The sequence below is a fragment of the Coregonus lavaretus genome (genome assembly GCF_964263955.1).
Source record: "Coregonus lavaretus genome assembly, chromosome: 3".
Classification (NCBI taxonomy): Eukaryota; Metazoa; Chordata; class Actinopteri; order Salmoniformes; family Salmonidae; genus Coregonus; species Coregonus lavaretus.
The window spans coordinates 47,309,029-47,334,506 of record NC_139990.1 but is presented as its reverse complement, the minus strand read 5'-3'; the positions used below and the strand labels follow the sequence as shown (position 1 = coordinate 47,334,506).

Below are 25,478 nucleotides of genomic sequence, written 5' to 3'. Positions count from 1 at the left end.
CATTGATTCTTGAAGAATATAACTTATAAAAGCCTCATGAGCTTAGATCAACTGTGGTACCACAGCAGAACCCAAAATAGCTAGTTTTACAATGTTTATAAACAAAGTAAATATATACTATATAGCCTGAACTATAATTTAGATATTATGGATGGTCCTTGCATCCATAGCGCTATGAATTTTAGTGGTGACATTTCTCCAGCCCTATCAATCAGCTTTTTAACAAAACAGGGGCGGGAAAATGCTTTGTTAGTTTCATATGCTGATTGCCGCTTTAATTCTAAAATTTAGACAGTTCAAAAACATTTATAATGACCTGATTAATATTAGGGCTAGTGTCAGTTTTTTCTGGGGCTTTTCAGTTTTCAGCTACCAAATCCAGCACAATACATAATGAACTGTAGGAGAGCTGAATGTTGCCATGGGATTGAGGTTTACTGGGCTTTCTTTGTTAAACTATGGTCTATAGCACCACCATCTGGTTAAGGTCTTCAACTGGCCTCTCTTCAGAGTTCAGACCTACGGATGGGTTACAAATCCATTAGACATAAGAATAAAACTGACCCATGACCAGAAACAGTGTTATTAATCTGGAGGGTAATGTTTTAATACTAAACCTGCTAAATAACGAAGGAAAAAAGTTGAATAATATTGTAAGAATTAACAGAATTAATTTTATTTAAAAACACTTCAGAAGATTAATTAACATAAATTCCAAACCATGACTTTGTCAAAAGCGGAGGCCAAAAAATAAACCATGTTGAGCGTCGGGGTCTGAAGCTTTACACCCTGACCTGCGCTTAACAAGGACAGAGATATTGCATGTTTAAAAAAAATAAGCAAATACTACACAGAAAAGTACGATAAAACAAAGGTCTATTTACATATCGTCATACAAACAAGTTTACAATTCTTGCTCAGTAAAACCATTAAACTCCAAACAAACAAAAAGGAGACAACAGAAAAAAAGGGGTTTTCATTGGGATGACAGAAGTTTAGGGTACCAAGTTGGATTCTGGACAGATTTGAGATGATTAACTGCGTTCCCGTTTATCGTCTTTCTGAGATTGGGTCCACCTGAGCTTTAGAATATCACTAAACTGGTCCAAAATTAACTCAGTGTAGCCTGATTATGAATGAGCTCTTTAAACCCACCTCTTGTGCTTCCTTGATGAAGATCAGCACTATAGTAAGAGACCTGAAAACTACATTACCCAGAGAGACCTGAAAACTACATCACCCAGAGTCATCTGAAGCCCTAACACAATACATTTTTAAAAATACCCTTACAAATCGGCTGTTTGACTGTGGAATAAAAAGTGAATTGATGACAACATGATCTGACAAACTATTAAGGTATCAAATCCCAGGTCCTAAACAAAGTACTGAGGAAACAGTCAGCAATCCCTACAATACAGCACGGGTAAGTTACATATGGGGTTGTGGGTGGTGTAGGTGAACAAATAGGAAGGGCTAACGACGCACTATGGTTCCATTCTGCCCAGGTCACTGTTAAACATTACTCGTTGGCCACACATCTACATATAAACCAGTGGAGGCTGGTGGGAGGACAGGCTCATTGTAATGGCTAGAATGGAACGGAGTCAAACGTGTGGTTTCAATATGTTTGATGTGGCTGATACCGTTCCATTGATTCCATTCCAAAGAGCATGTCTCCCTATAGCTCCTCCCACCAGCCTCCTCTTATATAAACCCTACTACGAGTCAACCAGACAGCACATTGAGCTTTTCACTTGACAACTAAAGTATTGGGAGAATAACGAGGTTGGCAAGAATCTAGACAGGGTCTACGCTTTCCCCTAATGGGACGGGTGCAAGACTTTACAATAGGGGATTTTAACGGGTGAACATAGCATAGCAGACAATCACAACCAGACTGACTTGAAATGGGCCAAACGTGCCGCTACATGCAACCAGAAAATTTCGCCAAGAGTTAAAAATCACCTTGTCTGGACGCTATAGCCCACCCCACATCCACATTTGTGATGTTACAAAAGCACTTTTTGTATGGAATTCAAAACCGCTTTCCTTTTTGTATGGAACATGTATAAAATAAAAAATAAAATAAATGAAACACTTAGCTTCTACAGTAATATCTATGGTATACAAAAATAAAAAATAAAGAATCCAAAAAACGATTTCCTGTTCTTCTAGCTTAGTTCTGATCCCATGCGCTGTGGCAGAAGGGGGGAGGGGCTAGTCGGCATCACCATCGCTGTCGTCTCCCTCGTCCTCTGTGTCCCTCTTCCGTTTCTCTCCCTGGTCTCCTACTCCATCCTCTTCCTCCTCCTCTTCAACATAGTCATCATCATCTTCCTCATCCTAAGGGCCAGAGAACATTTCAATCAACATGATTAGGAGTTATTTTCCTGTAGGCCTTTTAGACCCAACATGCCAATGGCTAGAAAGCAGCGGTTGGCTGCGGTAATCCCCTAACCTAATGTAGCAGGTGTAGAAAGACACCTAAGCGGAGTCCCTACTTCCTTTTAAGGGGAAGTTAGGTTAAATACTCTATCCCTGAAAATCTGAAACATCCGCTTTCTGTCAACACCGCCAAGGGTGGTAATCACTTACTGAACTTCAACGAACTGCGCCTTTTCAACGTGTAGAATCAGGAAATAAATGTAAATTGACATCTGGTGTGCATCCTCTAAGGGACTGTCCGGTGTGCATCCTCTAAGGGACTGTCCGGTGTGCATCCTCTAAGGGACTGTCCGGTGTGCATCCTCTAAGGGACTGTCCGGTGTGTATCCTCTAAGGGACTATACACTGTCTGGTGTGTATTATCTAAGAGACTGGGATTGTTAGCTGCACATGGGTTTGGATGAATGATTACCTGAATGCCATCCTTCATCAGGTAGGACAGTCCCACCTCTTCACCCTCTGAACACTCATCATCCTCATCCTCATCATCTTCCCCATCTCTGGTGGGGCCGGCTGTGTGGTCGTCATCATCATCTGTGGGGAGGACAACATTGGGTTCATTCTTTGTAATGCTCTAGGACGAGGGCACACGTCTTAAGTCTTTCCTCAGTCCGGCCCCTCCCAGCCCTGTGTTGCTCACCATCGTCAGCCTCTGAGTCTAGACCCTCGTTGTCATCTGTGGGGAGGACAACAATGGGTTAATTCTTTGTAATGCTCTAGGATAAGGGAACACGTCTCAAGTCTTACCACCCAGCCCTCAGCCTTTCCCCAGTCCGTCCCCTCCCAGCCCCCAGTCCGTCCCCTCCCAGCCCTGTCGTTGCTCACCATCGTCAGCCTCTGAGTCTGGCACCTCGTTGTCTTCGTGGTCGTACCCGTCCAGGAAGGTGACCTGTGGCAGCAGCTCAAAGACACTCTCCCTGTAGTCCTCCAGAGTGGTGATCTCACAGCTGTACAGGTCCAGACTCTTCAGGTTCTTCAGGTTTTGCTGCAATCACAACGTGATGCTGTAATAATGATTATGGTTGGAATCCATTAAGGGGACAGTACTTTGTTGGGTCTACCAGGTGTTTATGGGGGTTCCCTTACCAGAGGCTTCACAGTGCTGAGCTCCTTAATCTTGTTCCCACTCAGGTTGAGGTAGGTCAGGTTGGGACACTTCTCAGACAGCTGGTCCAGACCTCCAACGATCATGTTATCACTGATCTCCAGCTGAAGAGGACAGACAGTGATTCATCTAAAAAAATACTATTTTCACAAGTATATAGTCAACAAATAAATGTGGCTTAAAATCTTACACGTTCTCCAACTGACTACTATAGTATGTAGCTACACACTGATTAATACATTTTACTTGTATTAAATATTCAAAACTGTGGGTGAACCATTTGAACCTCTCCATGACCCGTGGCAAAATATGGCCATGGACCGAAGATGTTGCTCACCTTGAGCAGTTTGGGCAGCGAGGGCAGCTTAGCCAGGGAGGTGAGCCCCACATTGACCATGCTGAGAAACTCCAGCTCCTTGTAGTCATCTGACAGCCCTTCCACCTCTCCATCACTGGACCTACAGTTGTCCACCACCAGCTCAGCCACCTGTGGAACAATTTGAATTACTTGTAAATGATACAGAATCATTGAGTTTGTTTTTATGAACTTGTTGCTATATTGTGCAAGAAATAGATATATGAATAAATGCCCGTTTAGAACGTAGCATACTAGTATTCGTTTTCAATTACGCTTGAGAATGTCAACATCCTTCCTGCCTGCAACTCCACCTCATTATACTAAAGTTAGCTCATGATCATAGAGTGCGCGAGGTCACTATCCCCAGTCAGAGAAGAGTCATTAACTGTTACTGTAGCGCGAACTATGGCAAGCAACGATATCTAACTACAAAGTAACACTAACTACTAGCGGACCTAGTTGGCTAGCCATAAAGTAACATTTCTTGGTGAGGTTTAAATGTATCATGTGCTATTCATATCCCTTACAAAGTCAACGGCTCAGCGTACAGCAATTGGCCAACACGTTCATAGCACTTCATATCGACCGATGCAACATTTGATTCACGAATAAGTGTTGAATAACACCAGGCTATAAAGTTATTATCCGCACAACGATGGGCGGCATTCGGCACAACTTTATCTTGCAAAACGCCACGCGGGCGCATAGGTTGCATGAAATGCATTCCAGAGATATGTACATATTTTAATTAGCTATGTGATTTATAACCTTGTATTTGCGGAGAAGGCACATTCAGTTAGTTCGCTGTTCAAAATACCAAGTAAACACTACTTTCACACAAGCCAATTTGATTCAGTATGCGCAAACAACTCCATTGTGTTCTTCAAAACAAATCGTGGAGCTGGTCGGCTCTACGCTAGCAAGTCCAGGGTCCGGGATAATTTATGATAGGTTATTGCTGGCTAACTAGCTAGGCTACTACAGTCCATGTTGGCTACCAATAGTGTTCGCTCATTCTTAACATCGCCATTATTTGGGTTGGGAAAAAATGAACTCCATTAACTAACTACTGGTTAGGAGTCTAGCTAGCCAGCATTGGCGCTAGCTACATGTAGCTAGCTAGCTGATGCCCTTGGTATCGCTAACTCAGCCAGAACAAGTCGCGCCACCATCAATGTTCTGATCCCATTTTAGTCCGAATCGATTTCTACCGCATCCTATTCGTAGTAACCACCCATATGTGATTTATTATCAGATATTTTGTTGGCACGCCAGTTATATACTATAACGTAGCTAGCTAAAGAGTATCGAGCATCGTCATTTCGCATCCATGGTTGAGTCGTCATCCTTCACAAAATGCATTCGGAAATAAATAAATAAATACATAATACTATACCTCGGCTGGGGTCTTATTCCTCAACTCCAAACTGATCCTCTTCTCCATCTCCATTTTGAAGACAAACGAAAGCTCAAAAACAAAGGAAAACTGAAAATAAAAAGCCGAACACTCAAGCTCTCAGTCACTCCAACCTTGTTCTGTCTATGGCTGATAGGCGATAACTAAACCACCATGTTACTTCGCACCCAACCCCCTTTCTAAGATACGCCTTCTTCAACATAAATATTAAGTCTCTCTGTTTTTAATCATACTATTGGCCAGCTATTACGCCATTCAACAGGGACAACCTCAATTTACATAATATGGCTTGGTGGTAGTTGTAATTGGTCAGGATTGCGTGGTCATTAAATACAGGTCAACCAATGAGATGATTAATACCCCACTTTTAAACTTAGGATACTCCCCCTCTTTGTTCTCATTGGCGCCATTATCAAGGATCGACAGTTGATATAATGCTGTGTTCATAACCAAGTGAGGAAGGTGGTATTTCTAGTTGAGAAGTAGTAAATACTAGTTGGATGCATTAATGTGATATTAACTTGTTGAGAAACGCCGATTGGCTAATAGCAAACAAGCTGCGTCAACCATAAACTAAAAGTACAGCTATCATGCTCGCAAACAAATGATTGTGTTCAAAAACCATATTAATAGATTGCTTTTTATAAATAATATTTTTTGATGTTGCATTAAACTGCCGAAAATGCTGGTGATGTCAAAGGTCAGCATGTGGGAGAAGTTGGCTCTCATGGATGATATAGGAGTTTTCACTAATTACCAGTTGGAGGGGTGTTCAAGTATACTGAACGAAAATATAAACACAACATGCAATAATTTCAACGATTTTACTGAGTTACAGTTCATATAAGGAAATCAGTCAATTTAAATAAATAAATTAGGCACTAATCTATGGACTTCACATGACTGGGCAGGGGTGCAGCCATGGGTGGGCCTGGGAGGACATGGGCCCACCCACTGGGGAGCCAGGCCCAGACAATGGGGAATATGTTTTTTAGAGAATTGAACATTAAATTATCTGGCAACAGATCTGGTGGACATTCCTGCAGTCAGCATGCCGATTGCACGCTCCCTCAAAACTTGAGACATCTGTGGCATTGTGTTGTGTGACAAAACTGCACATTTTAGACCTGTGTAATGATCATGCTGTTTAATCAACTTCTTGATATGCCACACCTGTCAGGTGGATTGATTATCTTGGCAAAGGAGAAATGTTCACTAACAGGGATGTAAACAAATTTGTGCACAAATTTGAGAGAAATAAGCTTTTTGTGCGTAAGGGAAAATTCTGGGATCTTTTATTTCAGCTCATGAACCATATTTTTGTTCAGTATAGATTTTTCCCAGTCGTATGTGGTAAATAGCACCTTCCCAATTGGTTATATACTATAATAAATGTAATGTATAATCCACATTCTGACACTATGTAATGTTCAATATAAAATACATTTGCATTTTGTTAAGTTAGCAGACACTCTTATCCAGAGCAACTTTACAGTCAGGTCAAGGCAGGTAAGACAACCACACATCAAAGTCATTGCAAGTAAAACTTTTCTTGATAAAGCAGCTATCAGCAAAGTCAGTGCTAGTAAGAATAGACAAGTATTTTCAAGTATTTCATTTTTAAAAAATGTGGTCCTCTGTGGCTCAGTTGGTAGAGCATGGTGGTTCGATTCCCGGAACCAAACATATACTTTTACATTTTAGTCATTTAGCAGCCTGGTCCCAGATCTGTGTGGGCTATTGCCTACTCCATTCTGTCATGTATGACAACGAGTGGCAACTGAAAGGTGTGGCATGTTGGCACAAACAGACAGGAACCCAGGCTAAAACTAGGCTTATTATGCTGAAGATCTGATTTCCCACCAGTGTGGCAAAAGTGTCTATTGTGCTTCACTATCTTCCTTCATAGTTCTCTGTGACGCCTCCGCCCCATTTCAACACTAGCCTAGTTCCCAGTAGGAACCTATGCATATAGATTATAGCTACACAATTTACTAGATGAGGTATGTCATCTCTTCATTATATCAATACTGCTACCGTATACTTTGTGTGAAGATAATATGAATTCCATTTTACTCCATTTTACTCCATTAATCTCTATTTGATGATGTGTTGTACTGTGTTTGTGTTGTAGTACCAGTGATGCTCACTAGATGTCAGGCAACAAAATGTAATGGGCTGATGGACTAAACTGCCGGAGGGTCACGGTCTGCCGACCTTGAGCTCAACGGCTTGCCTCTAGAGGCCTCTGCTTACTCTTTTTTCCACTCAGACGAACTTGCTGAAAAGGTTATATTAATCGGATGAATCAGATGGAAGCTCAGACGGCCTAACATTTGATTCATCTCCCAAAAATCGGTTTGGGGCTACAGCTGTTGGTGAGTTTAGATGTCTCACTTTTCAAAATTCAAAAAGGCACTCGCACATCTGAGCTATCTTTGTGGCAGGTGCATGGTAACAGTTGAATAAGATGAGAAAAAAGAAGAATCCCTCACACTGCTCTTACTAGTATCACTGCTCTTTATTAAGCTTTACATATCGGCCTCAAGGCCTTCGTCAGAGCTCTGATACGTAAAGCTTAATAAAGAGCAGTGATACTAGCAAGAGCAGTGTGCAGGTTTTTTCGTTTTTTTTTCAGACGTCTCACTTTTGACATGCTTTGCGTTTTGAACTATTTCTATATACATTTACGGCCTTGTGTTCACAGCACTTTAAAATAGCTGACAGACTGGGACACCATCTCCCATTTATGACTCTGCCTTAGTCATAATTCTCCACAAAGGGTCAACGACAGGTCATGGGAACCTCACTTCCTATGGCGTCGCCTGACGATGTAATGATAGGCCGTTGAATCACATTAGAAAGGGGAATCTCACTGTCTTTGGGCTGGAGTGGGAGGCACTGTATGTAACATTTTAGACAGCACCAAGCCAAGCCAGTCTTGAAACATGTCAGGCACATGAAGCGAGCTTCTCATGACCTGGCTTTGCCTGTTAATACCAAGCAAGGGAGGGGGTTGGGGGTTATTTTACAGCGTAGAGCTTTTTCAACACTTTTTTTCCTGAAGATAATGAATCTGTCCATAAATTGCTCTGTCTTGTATCACACAGAGAGATTAGAGTGCCAGAGCCCTGGTTAATGCCACAGTGAATAAAGTGCTGTATCCAGATCACTTCTGGAATATACTTTATCACCCTTCCTTTGTAACACATAGCAGCCATTAGGAAATGTTTGTTAACCCCATCAGAGTAATGCAATAAGCACACGCACACACACACATTTTCCTACTCAATTGATGGCTTGTTTTACTCCTCCAATAGAGACTGTTTCCCAGCACCTGGGTGTCAGTCATTTATGCCATGACCCCTGCCCTTTGACCCCCAGCTAATTTCCATCAGTGTGACTCCTTCCAGATGTGTATTACAGTGTCTGCAGGGGCTTTCATGGACCGTCTCGTTTAGAGGGTGCTGAACACACTGCTCATGGTTTACTGGCGGAACAAACAGCTTTGTCAACAGAAAGACAACAGAAGGAGAGACATTGCACTGCAATTCCAAAGACAAATGCCTTTGAAAATTGAACTCCTCCTATGTGATCGCAGATAATATTATTATTTTTGTACTGTGGACTCTGAGCCCAAGATAAACATTGAACACACAGTGCATGTTTGAGCACCATTTGTGTGCATACTTGCTATAGACGGCAGATTCTGAAACCTACAAAGCCTTGCGTGGCTTTGAGTGTTTTACCCCAAATCTTGGGCTCAGAGTCCACAGTATAAAAATATTACATAGAAAGAGCTACATTTTCAAAGGCACGTGTCTTTGGAACTGCAGTTAATGGGAAAATAAATACTCACGTCACTGTGCATGAATATAGACATGCATCTGAGGGGAGGCATACTCAGGGCTCAGACGCCGGACCAGATGGGTCAACATTTCCCACATCAACTGGTCTATTAGGGAGTGAAGGTAACAAAACCCAGCCATGCTTCAAGCAAGGGCTGAGGCTAAGGGAATAAGACTATCTACACTGTGTACAAAACAAGTTTTTGAACGGGGTACGGTAGTAGGTGCCAGGCGCACCGGTTTGAGTGTGTCAAGAACTGCAACGCTGCAGGGTTTTTCACGCTCAATAGTTTCCCTTGTGTATCAAGAATGGTCCACCACCCAAAGGACATACAGCCAACTTGACACATCTGTGGGAAGCATTGGAGTCAACATGTTCCTAATGTTTTGTACACTCAGTGTATATTGTCAAGAGCCCCCTAATCATAGAGCTGTCCACAGGAGCTGCTGAAGACGGCAACTGACCCTAGCGATATCATCCAATACCAGTGGAGGCTGCTGAGGGGAGGACGGCTCATAATAATGGCTGGAATGGAGTAGAAGGGAGTGAATGGAATGGTATCAAACACATGAACCATGTTTGATACCATTCCATTTGCTCCGTTCCAGCCATTGTTATGAGCCGTCCTCCCCTCAGCAGCCTCCACTGTGATTGAGATAATAAAGCTATGGGATGTGGTAGTTAATGCTGTGTATTTTAGTGTGATGTGTGTTCATTTATCAACATGGAGCCAGTAATAATACACCTTCTGGGTTGATCATCTCGCTCCTTCATCATACTGTATGCACTTGTCATTTTCATTTGAGCAATATTCTGGACAGTGTTTGGTACGGTATATGTGAGTAAGTAGGAGCATATGTAAGCCACTTACATGCCAGGAGATTGGAACTCTAATGGTGTCCATAGCAACATACTGTATGTTCTTTGACCTCAGTAATGCTTCCCCTGTTCCCATTAGGCGGCATTATCATTATTCATTAGGCTGCATTATCATTATTCATTTGCTTGATGCTGAACAGAGACAGTGAAGAGAGAGAGAGAGAGCGAGAGCGAGCAAGAGACAGAGAGCGAGAGAGAGAGCGAGAGAGAGAGCGAGACAGAGAGAGAGAGAGAGATGAAAAGCAAAGGCCCTGGGACAGAAAGATTTCCAGGACTGTGGAACAAGTCTGCCTCAAGTAAATCATACTAATAGATGTCTCATTGGGGGACTGGTGTGAATGTTTCTGCTGCCAGGTTAGCTCTCTTTGATTCAAGCATTTAGGGCACTCCTTGTCCAGGGATGTGTGTGTTTAGTAGGGTGGGGATTTAGGGGGTTGGATATTAGCGGTAATGTGGGAGTATGTTGGCTCGCAGGTGTTTGAAACGGGGAAGTCCATAATTCTCTCAAAAGTGCAAATCCAAGTAGTAAAAATGCTGTAGATTTTATTTAACCTTTATATTATCGAGACCAAGGCCTCTTTTTCAAGGGAGCCCTGCATGAATACAATTTATAAAATGTACAACATTCAAACATACAACGTGATGTATTGTGCGTGATGTATTGTTGTCTTTACCTTCTTGCCCTTTGTGCTGTTGTCTGAGCCCAATAATGTTTGTACCATGTTTTGTGCTGCTACCATGTTGTGCTGCTGCCATGTTGTGTTGCTGCCATGTTGTGTTGTTGTCTTAGGTCTCTCTTGTCGTGATGTGTGTTTTGTCCTATATTTTTATTTTTAATCCCAGCCCCAGTCCCCGCAGGAGGCCTTTTGGTTGGCCGTCATTGTAAATAAGAATTTGTTCTTAACTGACTTGCCTAGTTAAATAAAGGTTAAATAAATAAATAAAAAATGAAATACGTCATAAAAACATACAATACTATGAGTAATTTAAGAAGCAAACATAATAAAAATATGAAAAGGTTCATACAAATATGAAGACCAACATTGGGCTCCCGAGAGGCGCAGCGGTCTGAGGCACTGCATCTCAGTGCTTGAGGCATCACTACAGACCCCTTGGTTCGATTCCAGGCTGTATCACAACCGGCCGTGATTGGGAGTCCCATAGGGCGGCACACAATTGGCCCAGCGTCGTCCGGGTTTGGCCGGTGTAGGCCGTCATTGTAAATAAGAATTTGTTCTTAACTGACTTGCCTTGTTAAATAAAAAAATTCCATCATAAGGTGGTTTGGGATGGAGCAGTTTTGTACTTCCTGTTATATTTTAGATTCTATACTGCACTAAGAGATGTCCCGTATGGATATACAAATAATCATTAATGCACTATTGTCCCTCTGCCAAGTCAGAAAGCACTACAGAAATACTGTTTCATAGGGTTGTCAATGAACGGGCTCAAGTTGGGAAAATTCCATATGACAGATTCTAAATGATTTAGTCTACCATATCAGTCCCCCCCCCCCATCAGTTTGTCAATAAGGTCTTTCATATTGCATGGCATGACCGATTCCTCACCATAGCCGCAGGCCTAGCTAACACTGTGTTGGCATAGATTAATCTGCCTTCAATTACTCATATTCCCCAACAACTAGCCCCGTAATGCCAGTACTGGCCCTCTTTGTAGATAGTGACTTCAAAGACTTGTCGAGACAGAGCCCAGTTTGAAGAACAAAACCATGTTGCCTGTTTGGCTGAGGCTTGTCAAATAGAGATCCAATGATAAACCAGAGAGAACTCTACAGTCAGTGATGGGTCTGATAACAACCAAAGAATGTCTCTGGTCAAGCGGTTAAGACCCTTATCACAAAAAGCCTACCAATAATCCAGTGACACAGAACATGGCATGGAATGAGACGGGAGTGGCAGGAGGGGCACTGAAGTAATAACATAATCCAGACCCTGTCCACATGTGTAACAAAAGGAAAGTCGTTTTGTCTTTAAATGTACCCATTTGTGTTCTGTGTATCAATATCTATCAATTGTTTTTGAGACATAGAGAAAGAGGAGAGATGATGTGTCCTCAACTTACCTGTGATGTAGTTTACCCAATGATCGCTTGGCTGGCTGGAGTTTCCCTTCATGCCATCGTTCACCGTTCCTGCTTCAACGATCTCGTGACAGATCTTCATCACAATAGTAAGGTTGTCTTGGAGATAACAAAAGAAAGAGAGTGTGAGAAAGAGAAAGAGGGAACAGTTCAGAAATTAACCTTTAAATGTTACTTTGGCTTGATGAGCAGTTTTCCACTCAGCAAGTGAATGACTCATATCTGGTCATACTGTATTTCTCTCTGTTATGACTTGGTTAGAGACTTTATAACCAAACCCATGAAATACCAACTGTCCACATTATTTGAATGAGATCATACCAAATTTGCCTCAGCCTGCAAGAATACATTTTGAGCAGGTTAATCTTGCCCTGGGGGCAGAACTGAGCAATTTCCGATAGATGGGCCAGCTGCCAAGTCAAACATTGGCTATATTGTAAAAATGAATTTAAGATTAGGGTTAGGCGTTAGTGTTAGAAGTGTGGTTAAGGTTAGGTTAAAAATACACTGCTCAAAAAAAATAAAGGGAACACTAAAATAACACATCCTAGATCTGAATGAATGAAATAATCTTATTAAATACTTTTTTCTTTACATAGTTGAATGTGCTGACAACAAAATCACACAAAAATTATCAATGGAAATCAAATGTATCAACCCATGGAGGTCTGGATTTGGAGTCACCCTCAAAATTAAAGTGGAAAACCACACTACAGGCTGATCCAACTTTGATGTAATGTCCTTAAAACAAGTCAAAATGAATGTGTGTGGCCTCCACGTGCCTGTATGACCTCCCTACAACGCCTGGGCATGCTCCTGATGAGGTGGCGGATGGTCTCCTGAGGGATCTCCTCCCAGACCTGGACTAAAGCATCCGCCAACTCCTGGACAGTCTGTGGTGCAACGTGGCGTTGGTGGATGGAGCGAGACATGATGTCCCAGATGTGCTCAATTGGATTCAGGTCATAGGAACGGGCGGGCCAGTCCATAGCATCAATGCCTTCCTCTTGCAGGAACTGCTGACACACTCCAGCCACATGAGGTCTAGCATTGTCTTGCATTAGGAGGAACCCAGGGCCAACCGCACCAGCATATGGTCTCACAAGGGGTCTGAGGATCTCATCTCCGTACCTAATGGCAGTCAGGCTACCTCTGGCGAGCACATGGAGGGCTGTGCAGCCACCCAAAGAAATGCCACCCCACACCATGACTGACCCACCGCCAAACCGGTCATGCTGGAGGATGTTGCAGGCAGCAGAACGTTCTCCACGGCGTCTCCAGACTCTGTCACGTCTGTCACATGTGCTCAGTGTGAACCTGCTTTCATCTGTGAAGAGCACAGGGCGCCAGTGGCGAATTTGCCAATCTTGGTGTTCTCTGGCAAATGCCAAACGTCCTGCACGGTGTTGGGCTGTAAGCAGAACCCTCACCAGTGGAGGTCGGGCCCTCATACCACCCCCATGGAGTCTGTTTCTGACCGTTTGAGCAGACACATGCACATTTGTGGCCTGCTGGAGGTCATTTTGCAGGGCTCTGGCAGTGCTCCTCCTGCTCCTCCTTGCACAAAGGCGGAGGTAGCAGTCCTGCTGCTGGGTTGTTGCCCTCCTACGGCCTCCTCCACGTCTCCTGATGTACTGGCCTGTCTCCTGGTAGCGCCTCCATGCTCTGGACACTACGCTGACAGACACAGCAAACCTTCTTGTCACAGCTCGCATTGATGTGCCATCCTGGATGAGCTGCACTACCTGAGCCACTTGTGTGGGTTGTAGACTCCGTCTCATGCTACCACTAGAGTGAAAGCACCGCCAGCATTCAAAAGTGACCAAAACATCAGCCAGGAAGCATAGGAACTGAGAAGTGGTCTGTGGTCACCACCTGCAAAGCCAGTCCTTTATTGGGGGTGTCTTGCTAATTGCCTATAATTTCCACCTGTTGTCTATTCCATTTGCACAACAGCATGTGAAATGTATTGTCAGTGTTGCTTCCTAAGTGGACAGTTTGATTTCACAGAAGTGTGATTGACTTGGAGTTACATTGTGTTGTTTAAGTGTTCCCTTTATTTTTTTGAGCAGTGTACTTTATGACTTTGTGGCTGTGCCAGCTAGGGACCACTCTGCAGAGCTGCCTCCAGGGCAAGATTCATGACAATAAATGCCAACCTGCACATTTTGAGGGTGGAATGAATGTTGCAAATAATAAGAACCATATACAGTATATTCAGTTAAACCCAGGGCTTCAAATGGATACATTCTGTACAGTTTTCTTTTTGTTATCAATGTGCCTTGTGTTAAAAACACAACAAGAAAATGCAGAAAAACACAGACATGTTGAGACAGTAACTCTGGTGTCATCACTCCTTACTGGAAACGGTTGGCCCCAGTTTTGCAACCCAGTTTTGCAACCCAGTTTTGACATCCCCTGGTCACCGAAATCTCCTCAACTACCCTTTATACCTTCCACGATGGCAGCAGTGTCACCGGTGCTGATAGACATAGCACCCATGAGGCTTTTCCCTCAGCAGCTACACAGAGATGTTAGATTAGATACATTTAGTAGTCTTAGGGATGTAGCTCAGTTGATAGAGCATGGCGTTTGCAACGCCAGGGTTGTGGGTTCGATTCCCACAGGGGGTATGAAAAATAAATAATGTATGCACTAACTGTAAGTCGCTCTGGATAAGAGCGTCTGCTAAATGACTAAAATGTAAATAGGTAGCTGCCTAGTGATGGCTGTTCAGCAGCCTGATGGTCTGGGGGTAGAAGCTATTGGCCAGTCTGACAGTTTTTGCCATGATGCTCCTATACTGCCCGCGTCTGAGTGATGGAAGCGGGAAGAACAGGCCGTGGCTAGGGTGGCTGAGGTCCCAGATGATCTTCTTGGCCTTCCTGCGACACCTGGTGTTGTAGGTGTCCTGGAGGGCAGGCAGTGTGCACCCAATGGTGAGTTCGGCTGAGCGTACCACCCTCTGTAGCGCCTTGCGGTCAGTGGCGATGGAGTTGCCGTACCAGGCTGTGATGCAGCCCGGCAGTACGCTCTTAATTGTGCTCCTGTAGAACACGGTGAGGGCCCTTGGGGATAGGACACATTTCTTCAGCCTCCTGAGGTTGAAGAGTGGCTGTTGTGCCTTCTTCACCACGTGTCTGTGTGGTGAAAACATCAGGACTGGCAGCGTCTTGGGTGAGGCAGCTTTCCCATGGTAATTGTCCATAAGCAGAGATGACATCTCGGTGGCTTATTATTTTAGTGGTAGGTGGGGATTTCTGGGGGGATGAAATTTCAGCGTGGCTCGTAGAGTTGGAGCATGGCCAGCCCAGTTGGAGCATGGCCAGCTAGAGCTGCAGGTGATGCTGGTGGTTTAAGCCTGCTGTTTAGCTGTTAGGCTGGCACAGTGAGGATTCAGGTTACCAGCCTCTCATGTCATACCATGCCATTCTACATGATCTTTCTCCCATGATGAGGGTCCCCACTGTTTGGTTTGTACTGTTGTCGGCCGGTGGTCTTATCTGTTCATGGTCTAACTGCATTAGAAGGATTGTCTCCCTGGGGCCTTGGATTTACCAGTTATAAAAACATAGATTGGTACAAAAATATATTTTATTCATCATCCTGTGCTGTAGAGGGCAGAGAGAGGAAATAAGATATTCTTTCAAATCAAGTGATAAACCATACCGCCACCTCCCTGTGGAGAGATAAACCATACCGTCACCTCCCTGTGGAGAGATAAACCATACCACCACCTCCCTGTGGAGAGTTAGTCCTTGATAGATAGAGAAGTTTGCCAGGAATGCGTCCCTGCTGAGCGACCAACTGCAGATGGGGACAGTGAGGACAGGGAGAGAAGAGGGGGGCCACATAAGATCAATGCCTGCTTCGGGTCAGAGCAGAGGGCTTACAGGGCCAAGTAGGAAGTACTTCCAGCCTGTCTGTACAGTAAAACACCAGGAAACATTTCAGGGCCCTACAGGACTTGGCATATGACATTATGAACAGTAATTGCAGGTTGGTGTGTCAGTGACTGCATATCTTATTATGACCTATGATTGACAGAAGCTGATATTACCATTTAAAAATGAATGCTTGAAAAGGCATTATAACCTACCTAAATGCATTAGGGCCCTTCAAAAAAAATGAATATTCAAGGAGGATGAAGTATAGTTTACTCCTCAAAGGCATCTCTTTTGGCCCAGGCAATACTGGCAGGCAATAGGCATATGAACATGTCCAGACAGGCTTCAGTAGACACTCACACACCCTTAAAGACCACAGAGTGAACCAGCATCAGGTAGGGATTAATGTGCTCATGTGAAGCCTTGTCCTGTTTTCCCTTGGGTACACATGAACACCTGATTGAATAATACCTTCATATTGAATCTGTTAAGCTGGTAAATATAGGTACATGGTTTACAGTCTATGGTTATGATGATTGACAGGCGGCATAATGAGAAGCAGGTTTCCACTTGTAAAGGCAGGTGAAATAATGGACTTTTTATAGCTTTGAGGTAAAGGGAAGAAAAGAGAAGAAACACTCACCCTTCTAGGAACATTGACTCTCCTGGAATGACGTATGAGGGATATTCTGATTGTGTGTGAGTGTGTGTGAGTGCGTGTGTGTGCGTGTGAGTGTGTGCGTGTTTGTGTATGTGTCCGGCACATCCTCCCTGACCATCTCCCCACACCCACGGTCCAGCTCTCACACCCCCAGCAAACAGCTGGGACTAGTTAGGACGTAGAGAGGGAGGTTAGGGGAGCTAGGGATACAGTACTGTCCCATATATCTGCCCTTGTTTATTCAGAATCCCAGGAAGAGGGAGTAGCACGGGGGAGGAAGAGGGAGTAGCGCGGGGGAGGAAGAGGGAGGAGTGTGATCCGACCCCCTAAAGCTTTTTTCTTTACTGTTCTCTCCATCTCCTCCTCTCTTTACCGTTCTCTCCATCTCCTCCTCTCATCTCTCTTTATCGTTCTCTCCATCTCCTCCTCTCATCTCTCTTTACCGTTCTCTCCATCTCCTCCTCTCATCTCTCTTTACCGTTCTCTCCATCTCCTCCTCTCATCTCTCTTTACCGTTCTCTCCATCTCCTCCTCTCATCTCTCTTTACCGTTCTCTCCATCTCCTCCTCTCGTCTCTCTTTACCGTTCTCTCCATCTCCTCCTCTCGTCTCTCTTTACCGTTCTCTCCATCTCCTCCTCTCATCTCTCTTTACCGTTCTCTCCATCTCCTCTGACCATTCGTCAGCACAGAAGGGATCGTCAAAGCAAGGCTGCCAGACAAACAAACACACACACACAGTAGAGAATAGATTCTAGACAAAAATGTAAGACAAAGTTCTTATGTCGCCCTTGGCTACGTTGTTCTGTAATCAATCAAATGTATTTATAAAGCCCTTTTTACATCAGCAGTTGACACAAAGTGCTATACAGAAACCCAGCCTAAAACCCCAAACAGCAAGCAATGCAGATGCAGAAGCACAGTGGCTAGGGAAAACTCCCTAGAAAGGCAGGAACCTAGGATGACACCTAGAGAGGAACCAGGCTCTGAGGGTGGGCCAGTCCTCTTCTGACTGTGCCTGTAACAGTGATCGTACAGCATAACAAATCAAGAAACAAGATAATCAACTTCCAGTTTTCAGTTTAGTAATACAGTAATTGTAATAATTTGTCTTATGATATGTGAGTCAAGTTGACAAAATCCTGTCATTGCTTTCAGACAATGAGGGCCCCTAATAAAGATGAGAACACAAACAGCACAAATCAACTGTCCCCTGTCAAGATCAAACTGTAGATTACACAACAGCCACATGTCAGGATCTGTCGGCTGGAGTTTAGTTTCTTAGTTAGTTCCCTCTTACCTCTATAAAAAGAAGAAATGAAGACTGAAAGTATCCTATATGGAGTTCTTCCCTCTTGGCTTTCTTTTAGCCCGCCCTCCCTGCCACACCAGCGTGCTCACACTCACAATCAGACACACCCCTACTCACAAACCACAGTGTCTGCGTTCGGCTCTCCCTTCCCACTCTGCCTCTGTCTCCCTTCCAGTATGCACAGGCGACTGCTCTCTCTCTGGGTGACCGGGGCGCTGCTGCTACCCTTGTGCTGGGGTGAGTATTCGCTGACCTTTGTACTGGCTAGAGCACTGCTGGACCTCGGGGTAATTTATCAACAGTGGATCAAAGAGGGCACCACTTACCCCATGCAGGTGTGTTTAAACAGGACACCAAGAGGGAATGTTTGCTATCATCTGAAGCCGGTGCCCAAAGTGAGGATGGCTGAACTGTTAGACAGGGTCAGGATGAGGGTTAGGGTATGGTTTGGAGGAGGCATTATGCCCTGGGCATTCCTAGAAACAATATCTAGTGCACTGTGGAGCAGTTTTAAATAGCCACGTACAGTGTTGTTGTAACCCTACTGCGGGCAGTGATGACTTTTCTCAGGCACCAGCGGATAAGTTTTTCTAGAGAGAAAATAATCAAGGAGCTCTGTGGATCCCCTATGGACTCCACCCGGCTGCTTTTACTCTGGATGTACTTTTTTTTCCCATCCAGCCAGAGTATACACTTACAATGCTGGGGAAGGCCTCCAACAAACCACCTTTTCTTTGTTTAGTCTTACTCTTTCTTGTTGTTAGTCTTGTTTTGGCTGCTGTCTCTGGGAGTCGGTCAGATGCAGACATTTGTCTTTATTGGTTTGTGGAGTTTGCGAGAAGCACGCTTCTAGCGCTGTGAGAGTTTCGTTCCATGCTGGTCGTTAACTGTTCTGTTGGGTGATTCATACTGCTGTAAGAAACAGACCAGACGACAGCGCAGATAAATTATTCAATTTGCTAGCTATAGCTTACCATAGCTTTTAGCAGTGATGCATGTTTTATAGTCTGTCAAGGTCTTACAAGTTGTATCGCTTGATATTAAAAAGCATTGTAGACATGACACTTAATTTAAGTCAATGAAAACATCTCTACTGCGATATGATTTATCATGAGGAAGTCCACCTGCTAGTCTCGCCATTCTGTATCATATCTAAGAAACCGGCTCATGGAGCATGAAAGGAAATTAAACAAAGTGAACCTGAGTGCAGGAGATGCAAGTCCTCAGAGAGAGAGAGATACTGTACATAGACAGGGGTCATTCAAAGGTCCACCGCACTCAGAATAGAGCCATAAGATGTTTTCTGGGAGTATAAATGTGCTGCCCCAAGCCTTGCTATTCAAGGAGACATGGGATAGGAGCCCTGTGAAATAAGACTGAGGGTGAAATGATTAGGTTATGGAACCACCTTATCAATATGCCAGAAGACTGAATAACAAAAAAGGTTTTCAATTGGGATAAAACACACAATTACCCTTGGACAAAGGATCTCAATGCCATATTTAAGGAAGCTGATGTACAACACATATTTATAAATACCGTAAGTAATGATGCAATGTCAACATGATCAAACACAAGTTAACCCTTAGTTACAAAGAAAAATGGTCGACTCAGATATTGGTAAAACCAAAACTAGTGAACGGATCAGCTTGTCCGAAGCACCCGAACACCAGCGTCAGGCATGATATTAACAGACCAGAGGCAGTTCAGGTTGTGGTTCCTTTTCTTTTGTATTGTTACTGAACGGGTTCTCTTTCGCCCGACAAAATAATTCCAATACAGGGTAACGTCCAACGCTCAAATTGCAAAAACTGTTTAATAGTACATGGATCAAAGGAGGTTGGTGGCACCTTAATTGGGGAGGACTGGAGCGGAATAGGTGGAATGGTATCAAACACATGGTTTCCATGGTTTCCATGTGTTTAATGCCATTCCATTTGCTCCGTTCCAGACATTATTATGAGCTGTCCTCCCCTCAGCAGCCTCCACTGACATGGATCCATACTTGCATTCTTGCAGCACACCAGAGGAATGGGGGCGGGAGGTAGCTTAGTGGTTAAGAGCGTTGTGCCAGTAACCGAAAGGTCTCTGGTTCTAATCCCCGAGCCGACTAGGTGAAAAATCTGGGCACTTAACCCTAATTGCTCATGTAAGTCGCTCTGGATAAGAGCGTCTGCTAAATGACTAAAATGTAATGTAAATGAATGTTTGGGACTTTTCCCGGAAACCTGGTGTAGAAACTCTCATCAATAGCATTGCAAGTGCTGGAACTTCCCATTTGTGTAGGGACTTCCAGATTTCTGGAAAGAGCTGGTTGTCTTTATGTTACTCACTTGGAAAGTCTAATGTAAGATGATTATTTTATCCCACTAAGGTTCCTTCCTGCCATTGTGATTGAGACCTGGGATCAAGAGAGAGAGAGAGAGAGGTCAGGAATATTCCCCCCTCACACACCTCAAATATGACTTTGTGAGAGTTCCCATCCCTAACTTTCAGCCAAACCCCCCTCTTTGCTACGTCCATTTTGTGTGTGTCTGGCATTGGTACAGTAGCAGCAGCCAGATCCCCCTTTCTCCCCTTCAATTCCCCATCAGGACTATCCCCACATGACCCACCATTAGATCTTTAGCTCTGAAGGGCAGACATTTCCTCTTTTACGTTCATTTAAGCTTTTTTCATGAAGTTTAGTCTATCATACAGGCCATGTGGTTGAATAAGATGGTGGTAAAGCCATACAGTGCGGTCGAATTCTCATTTCTTGAGCATGTTTGTCAACCAACTCCCCAAGAGCATTTTATTCCTCTGCAATTATTGAGAAATTGTTTGATATATCTCAAGCTCAATATGTGGCCCTAAATCATAGGACAGGAAATCGCTGTCTCTAGAACGTATCCAAACGTTCATTACATTTACATTTACATCATTTAGCAGACGCTCTTATCCAGAGCGACTTACAAATTGGACATACGGCCATTCACATGTGGCCTTGCTCAACCAAGGATTTCACAAGACATGCGACGGCTCGTTTCACTAGCCGAGGAGATTCCACCAGGGAAACCTGATGCTCATTGTTTCACACCAGTCTGCTCTGCATGGTGTCACAGTGTAGTTCACTGCTCTGCAGTTTACCCTTGGCTGTCCTCTACTGGTATAGACTCTGATGGATGGAGTTCCAGATCCTCTGTGTATTGTCCTGCTGCCAGCTCCAGGATGTATCCCCCTGGGGGCCAGACCTCCCTCCTGCCTCCATTCGGTTTCATTCTTCTCCTCTGCTGTGTCTCTGCTCCATAACTCACAGGAGATGTCTCTGTTTGTCCTGGGCAGGGAAGATGAGGTGCAACACCTGAGAGTTTATTTCTCCCCTGAGGCACACCAAACAAACGAGGTGGGGCTCTCCAGACTCAGAATCCACCTTTAACGGAACAAGGGCTTTTGTTTGCGTGCAAATAACACACCACGTAATCCACATGTTGGGTGTATCTGATATGTTTGTAATAGGAGATGTTGAGGAGATCAATGACATGGAATGTAGTTCAGTGAAAGACATGATGGGATATGAGGTGTGATATAGATGGCTTTTAGTTTCAGGGCTGACCAGGTGTTTGGTAATAGCATTTCACTCTCTTCTTCCACAGCAAACCAAGAGGACTTTGAGGAGGAAAATTACGACTATTCTACCCAAACACCAGACTACGACTACAACGCCACCTTTGATTACGAAATATTCAGTAAGCCAGTTAACCAGATATGCTAGTTCAAATGATAAGTTGAATGCACCAATTTGTAAGTCGCTCTGGATAAGAGCATCTGCTAAATGATGTAAATGTAAATGTGTTAATGTGGCCTCACTTTGTGATTATCCTCACCAACATCGTTGATGTCTGTCATCTTTGAAGGTAATACCACCGGCCATGAGGAGGACTATAATTTGTATGTAATTCTAGGAGGAAAGAAGAATGTGGAGGAGAAAGATCTTGAGAATAAGGTACAGTATGTTTGGCATTATGGCTGCTTCCTATCTCAGCACACACAACTAATTGACATCCCCATCAATGTATAAAATGAAGGAAAACCCATTGTTTTGGATAAGGTCTGCAGACTGAAAGCAAATCTATTTTGTTTCCATTTGTCAGTATGTCTGATTCTGTTTAATGTCCCTAATGCTTCTCATCTAATATGGCAGCTTCTCCATGTCATACAGTGGTGTATTACTGTATTGTAAACGTGATGATGTATAACCAAATGTACACGTTATGACTCCCTCGTCCTGTATCACACCCTATACATCCTATACACATCCTGGATCAGTTTTGGGTCATGTCCATGCCTCCATGATATGACCACAAAGCAAACTGTTGGAAAAAAAAACGTTTTCTACCAAATACAATGCTATTTCTCTGTAAACAAATTGACAACAGACTTTCAGCATGCTTATAGAGAAGGGCACTCAACATGTACTACACTGACACAAATTACTGATGATTGGTTGAAATAAATTGATAATAAGAAGATTGTGGGAGCTGTACTGTTAGATTTCAGTGCAGCCTTTGATATTATTGACCATAACCTGTTGTTGAGAACTTTTTTATGGCTTTTCAACCTCTGCCATATCGTGTATTCAGAGCTATCTATCTAATAGAACTCAGAGGGTTTTCTTTAACGGAAGCTTCTCTAATGTCAAACATGTATGGTGTGGTGTACCGCAGGGCAGTTCTCTAGGCCCTGTACTTTTTTATATTTTTACCAATGACATGCCACTGGCATTAAACAAAGCCTGTGTGTCCATGTATGTTGATGATTCAACCATATACGTGTCAGCAACCACAAATAATGAAGTCACTGAAACAAAGAGTTGCAGTCAGTTTTGGAATTGGTGGCGAGTAATAAACTGGTCCTGAACATCTCTACAAATCATTCCCTAAGCTCTAGACATCAGCTAAATCTGTTAATGAATGGTGTGGCTGTTGAATACGTTGAGGAGACTAAATGACTTGGTGTTACCTTAGATTGTAAACTGTCATGGTCAAAACAATGATTGTAAAGATGGGGAGAGGTCTGTCCGTAATAAAGAGTCGTTCTGCTTTTGTGACACCACACTCCACAAAGCAAGTCATGTAGACTCTAGTTTTATCTTATCTTGATTATTGTCCAGTCATATGGTCAAGCGCTGCAAAGAAAGACCTAGTTAAGCTGCAGCTGGCCCAGAACAGAGCGGCACGTCTTGCTCTTCATTGTAATCAGAGGGCTAATATTAATACTATGCATGCCTGTCTCTCTTGGCTAAGAGTTGAGGAGAGACTGACTACGTCACTTCTTGTTTTTATAAGAAACATTAATGTGCTGAAAATTCCAAATTGTTTGCATAGTCAACTTACGCACAGCTCTGACACACACACTTATCCCATCAGACATGCCACCAGGGGTATTTTCATAGTCCCCAAATCCAGAACAAATTCAAGAAAGCGTATAGTATTATATAGAGCCATTATTGCATGGAACTCCCTTCCATCTCATATTGCTCAAATGAACAGCAAATCTTTTTTCAAAAAACAGATAAAGCAACTCCTCACGGCACAACGCCTCTCCCCTATTTGACCTAGATATTTTGTGTGTATGTATTGATATGTAGACTTGGTGTGCTGTTTTTAAATGTGTGTAGTTCTGTCCTTGAGCTGTTCTTGTCTATTAATGTTCTGTATTATGTCACGTTTCATGTTCTGTGTGGACCACAGGAAGAGTAGCTGCGGCTACTGGGGATCCTAATAAAATACAAAAAATACCATGATCATTGTAATATTTTAGATTTGTCACGTTTGAGCAGGAAAAATGTATTTCAGTAAACACAAGAGGTAAATAATGCTGAACTGTCACATAGTTCCAGCATTCACAGAGAGGTCTCTGCATGAGGAGCAAACTTGCCAAGACAGCGATGAAACATGCAAACACTAACCCCAGTGAAGAATGTTCTTATAACACTTGGTTTCCATTCTGCAGCTTATCATGTTCTAATGACCTTTTACTGACCCCTATCAGGCTTTAACGATTGGCTCCCCATGCCCAGCGCTCCTCCTTGGATTGGCTGCTCACCAACTCCATCGATTACTGTGAATGAGACCGAGCACTGCAGAACATACACAGGTACACATCTATTTTCTGATCTAAACGTTCTTTAAAATGTCTTTGTCTTCCTTTCTCTCTTCTCCTCAATACTGTGCAGGTTGCAGGACATAACGAACGTGGAAAAGTGTCGTGCATTGATAGTACACAGTGGTACACAAGTACACACTAGGAAGTTAACCCAGGACCTTCAGGTCAAAGGTCAAGTACCCTGACCACTTTATTGGCGACTCCCATCATTCACAGGCTCATAGCCATAAAGATATCTCTCTCAAGACATTCATGTGAAGGCCCCAAATTGGACGAACGCCGAAGGGCACCTAAGTAACCATAATTTTTCACCCCGTCTAGAATTTAAGGGTCTTGAAAATAAACAAAGTTAATTGCTGACAATTTCCTGTGAAAAAGCTTTTTTTAATGATTTGGAGATAGGGTCATACACCTCTTGTTTATTTTCTCCACTAATATGTGTTTCTCAATTCTCACAGATACTCAGGACCCTGAATTGAGCAGAGTGACCCAATATTCTGGAACTGGACTGAGCAGAAAACTGACCCAATATTCTGGAATTTGACATTTCTAAGGATCAAATGGACACAGCATGAGATACTCCACCACTGACTTTCTATGCTATAGTTGGAAAAACTCATAGTATATCCTGAATCCTAACATGTGAAATAAGCCCATAATTTAAATTAATAAAAATCTCCCACAAGAATATTTGAGTTGTATGCACGTCTCAAGTTGTAAGATGTGTCCCTTAGAGTAATAATAGCACAAAGCAAGTATACACCACATATTCCATCTTGTTTTGACTTTATACAAACTAAATATGTATATTATACATGCAGTTTTTATCTTTTAATACATATTTTCCAAGTATTTGTTGTTTCTGTTCGATATTCTTTCTATAACCATGGTAGCTTTTTCTATTCTCTATGGTCAATGGTTTATGGACTATGGTTTAAAGATCTGCAGATGTGAAATACGACAACCCATGTATTAGTAATAGGGTTCTAATTATCTTCCCTGCCCTAGAAAAGCATTTGAGAGAATTATACGTTAACAATAAAACAGAGAAATCCCCAATGAGGTGTAAGGAGGCTTTATAGCCATGATCTGTTTATTTGAGTTCCTTTTGTATTCTGACATGATCTCAGAGACAGTATTGTTCTTTCTGAACAACAGTCAAGAAGTGGTGAGGATGAGATGACTGTATTAATGCATTCTGGGATGGGGCCTACACAGGGGTAGAGGGATAGGGCTGGGCCTGCACAGGGGTAGAGGGATGGGATGGGCCTGCACAGGGGTAGAGGGATTGGGCTGGGCATGCACAGCAGTAGAGGGATG

General features: G+C 43.3%; 2 protein-coding genes across 2 annotated transcripts; one reads left to right on the top strand and one right to left on the bottom strand.

Annotated features, from left to right (window-relative positions):
• Positions 1–641: 641 nt before the first annotated feature.
• On the bottom strand, positions 642–5,502 carry LOC311111973 (acidic leucine-rich nuclear phosphoprotein 32 family member E-like). The gene is made up of 7 exons (XM_084154919.1): positions 5,305–5,502; positions 3,888–4,037; positions 3,532–3,654; positions 3,271–3,430; positions 3,086–3,121; positions 2,858–2,979; positions 642–2,343 (listed from the first exon to the last, which is right to left on the bottom strand). Exons 1-7 carry the CDS (start codon positions 5,356–5,358, stop codon positions 2,218–2,220), a joined length of 771 nt encoding a protein of 256 aa, XP_084011045.1. The 5' UTR covers positions 5,359–5,502; the 3' UTR covers positions 642–2,217.
• Positions 5,503–18,116: 12,614 nt separating this feature from the next.
• Positions 18,117–25,232, top strand: LOC311116704 (uncharacterized protein). The gene is made up of 5 exons (XM_084157442.1): positions 18,117–18,248; positions 21,647–21,739; positions 21,908–21,996; positions 24,045–24,149; positions 24,617–25,232. Exons 1-4 carry the CDS (start codon positions 18,188–18,190, stop codon positions 24,117–24,119), a joined length of 318 nt encoding a protein of 105 aa, XP_084013568.1. The 5' UTR covers positions 18,117–18,187; the 3' UTR covers positions 24,120–24,149; positions 24,617–25,232.
• Positions 25,233–25,478: the final 246 nt, after the last annotated feature.

What these genes read in the sequence shown, in the direction of transcription:
- LOC311116704 (XM_084157442.1), top strand. Translation starts at nt 18,188, where the DNA reads ATGCACAGGCGACTGCTCTCTCTCTGGGTGACCGGGGCGCTGCTGCTA. An exon ending in CTTTGATTACGAAATATTCA is followed by an intron (nt 21,740 to 21,907) that starts GTAAGCCAGTTA and finishes TCATCTTTGAAG; the next exon opens with GTAATACCACCGGCCATGAG. An exon ending in AGAAAGATCTTGAGAATAAG is followed by an intron (nt 21,997 to 24,044) that starts GTACAGTATGTT and finishes GACCCCTATCAG; the next exon opens with GCTTTAACGATTGGCTCCCC.
- LOC311111973 (XM_084154919.1), bottom strand. Translation starts at nt 5,358, where the DNA reads ATGGAGATGGAGAAGAGGATCAGTTTGGAGTTGAGGAATAAGACCCCA. An exon ending in CGCTGCCCAAACTGCTCAAG is followed by an intron (nt 3,655 to 3,887) that starts GTGAGCAACATC and finishes TGTCCTCTTCAG; the next exon opens with CTGGAGATCAGTGATAACAT. An exon ending in AGACTCAGAGGCTGACGATG is followed by an intron (nt 3,122 to 3,270) that starts GTGAGCAACGAC and finishes TCCTCCCCACAG; the next exon opens with ATGACAACGAGGGTCTAGAC.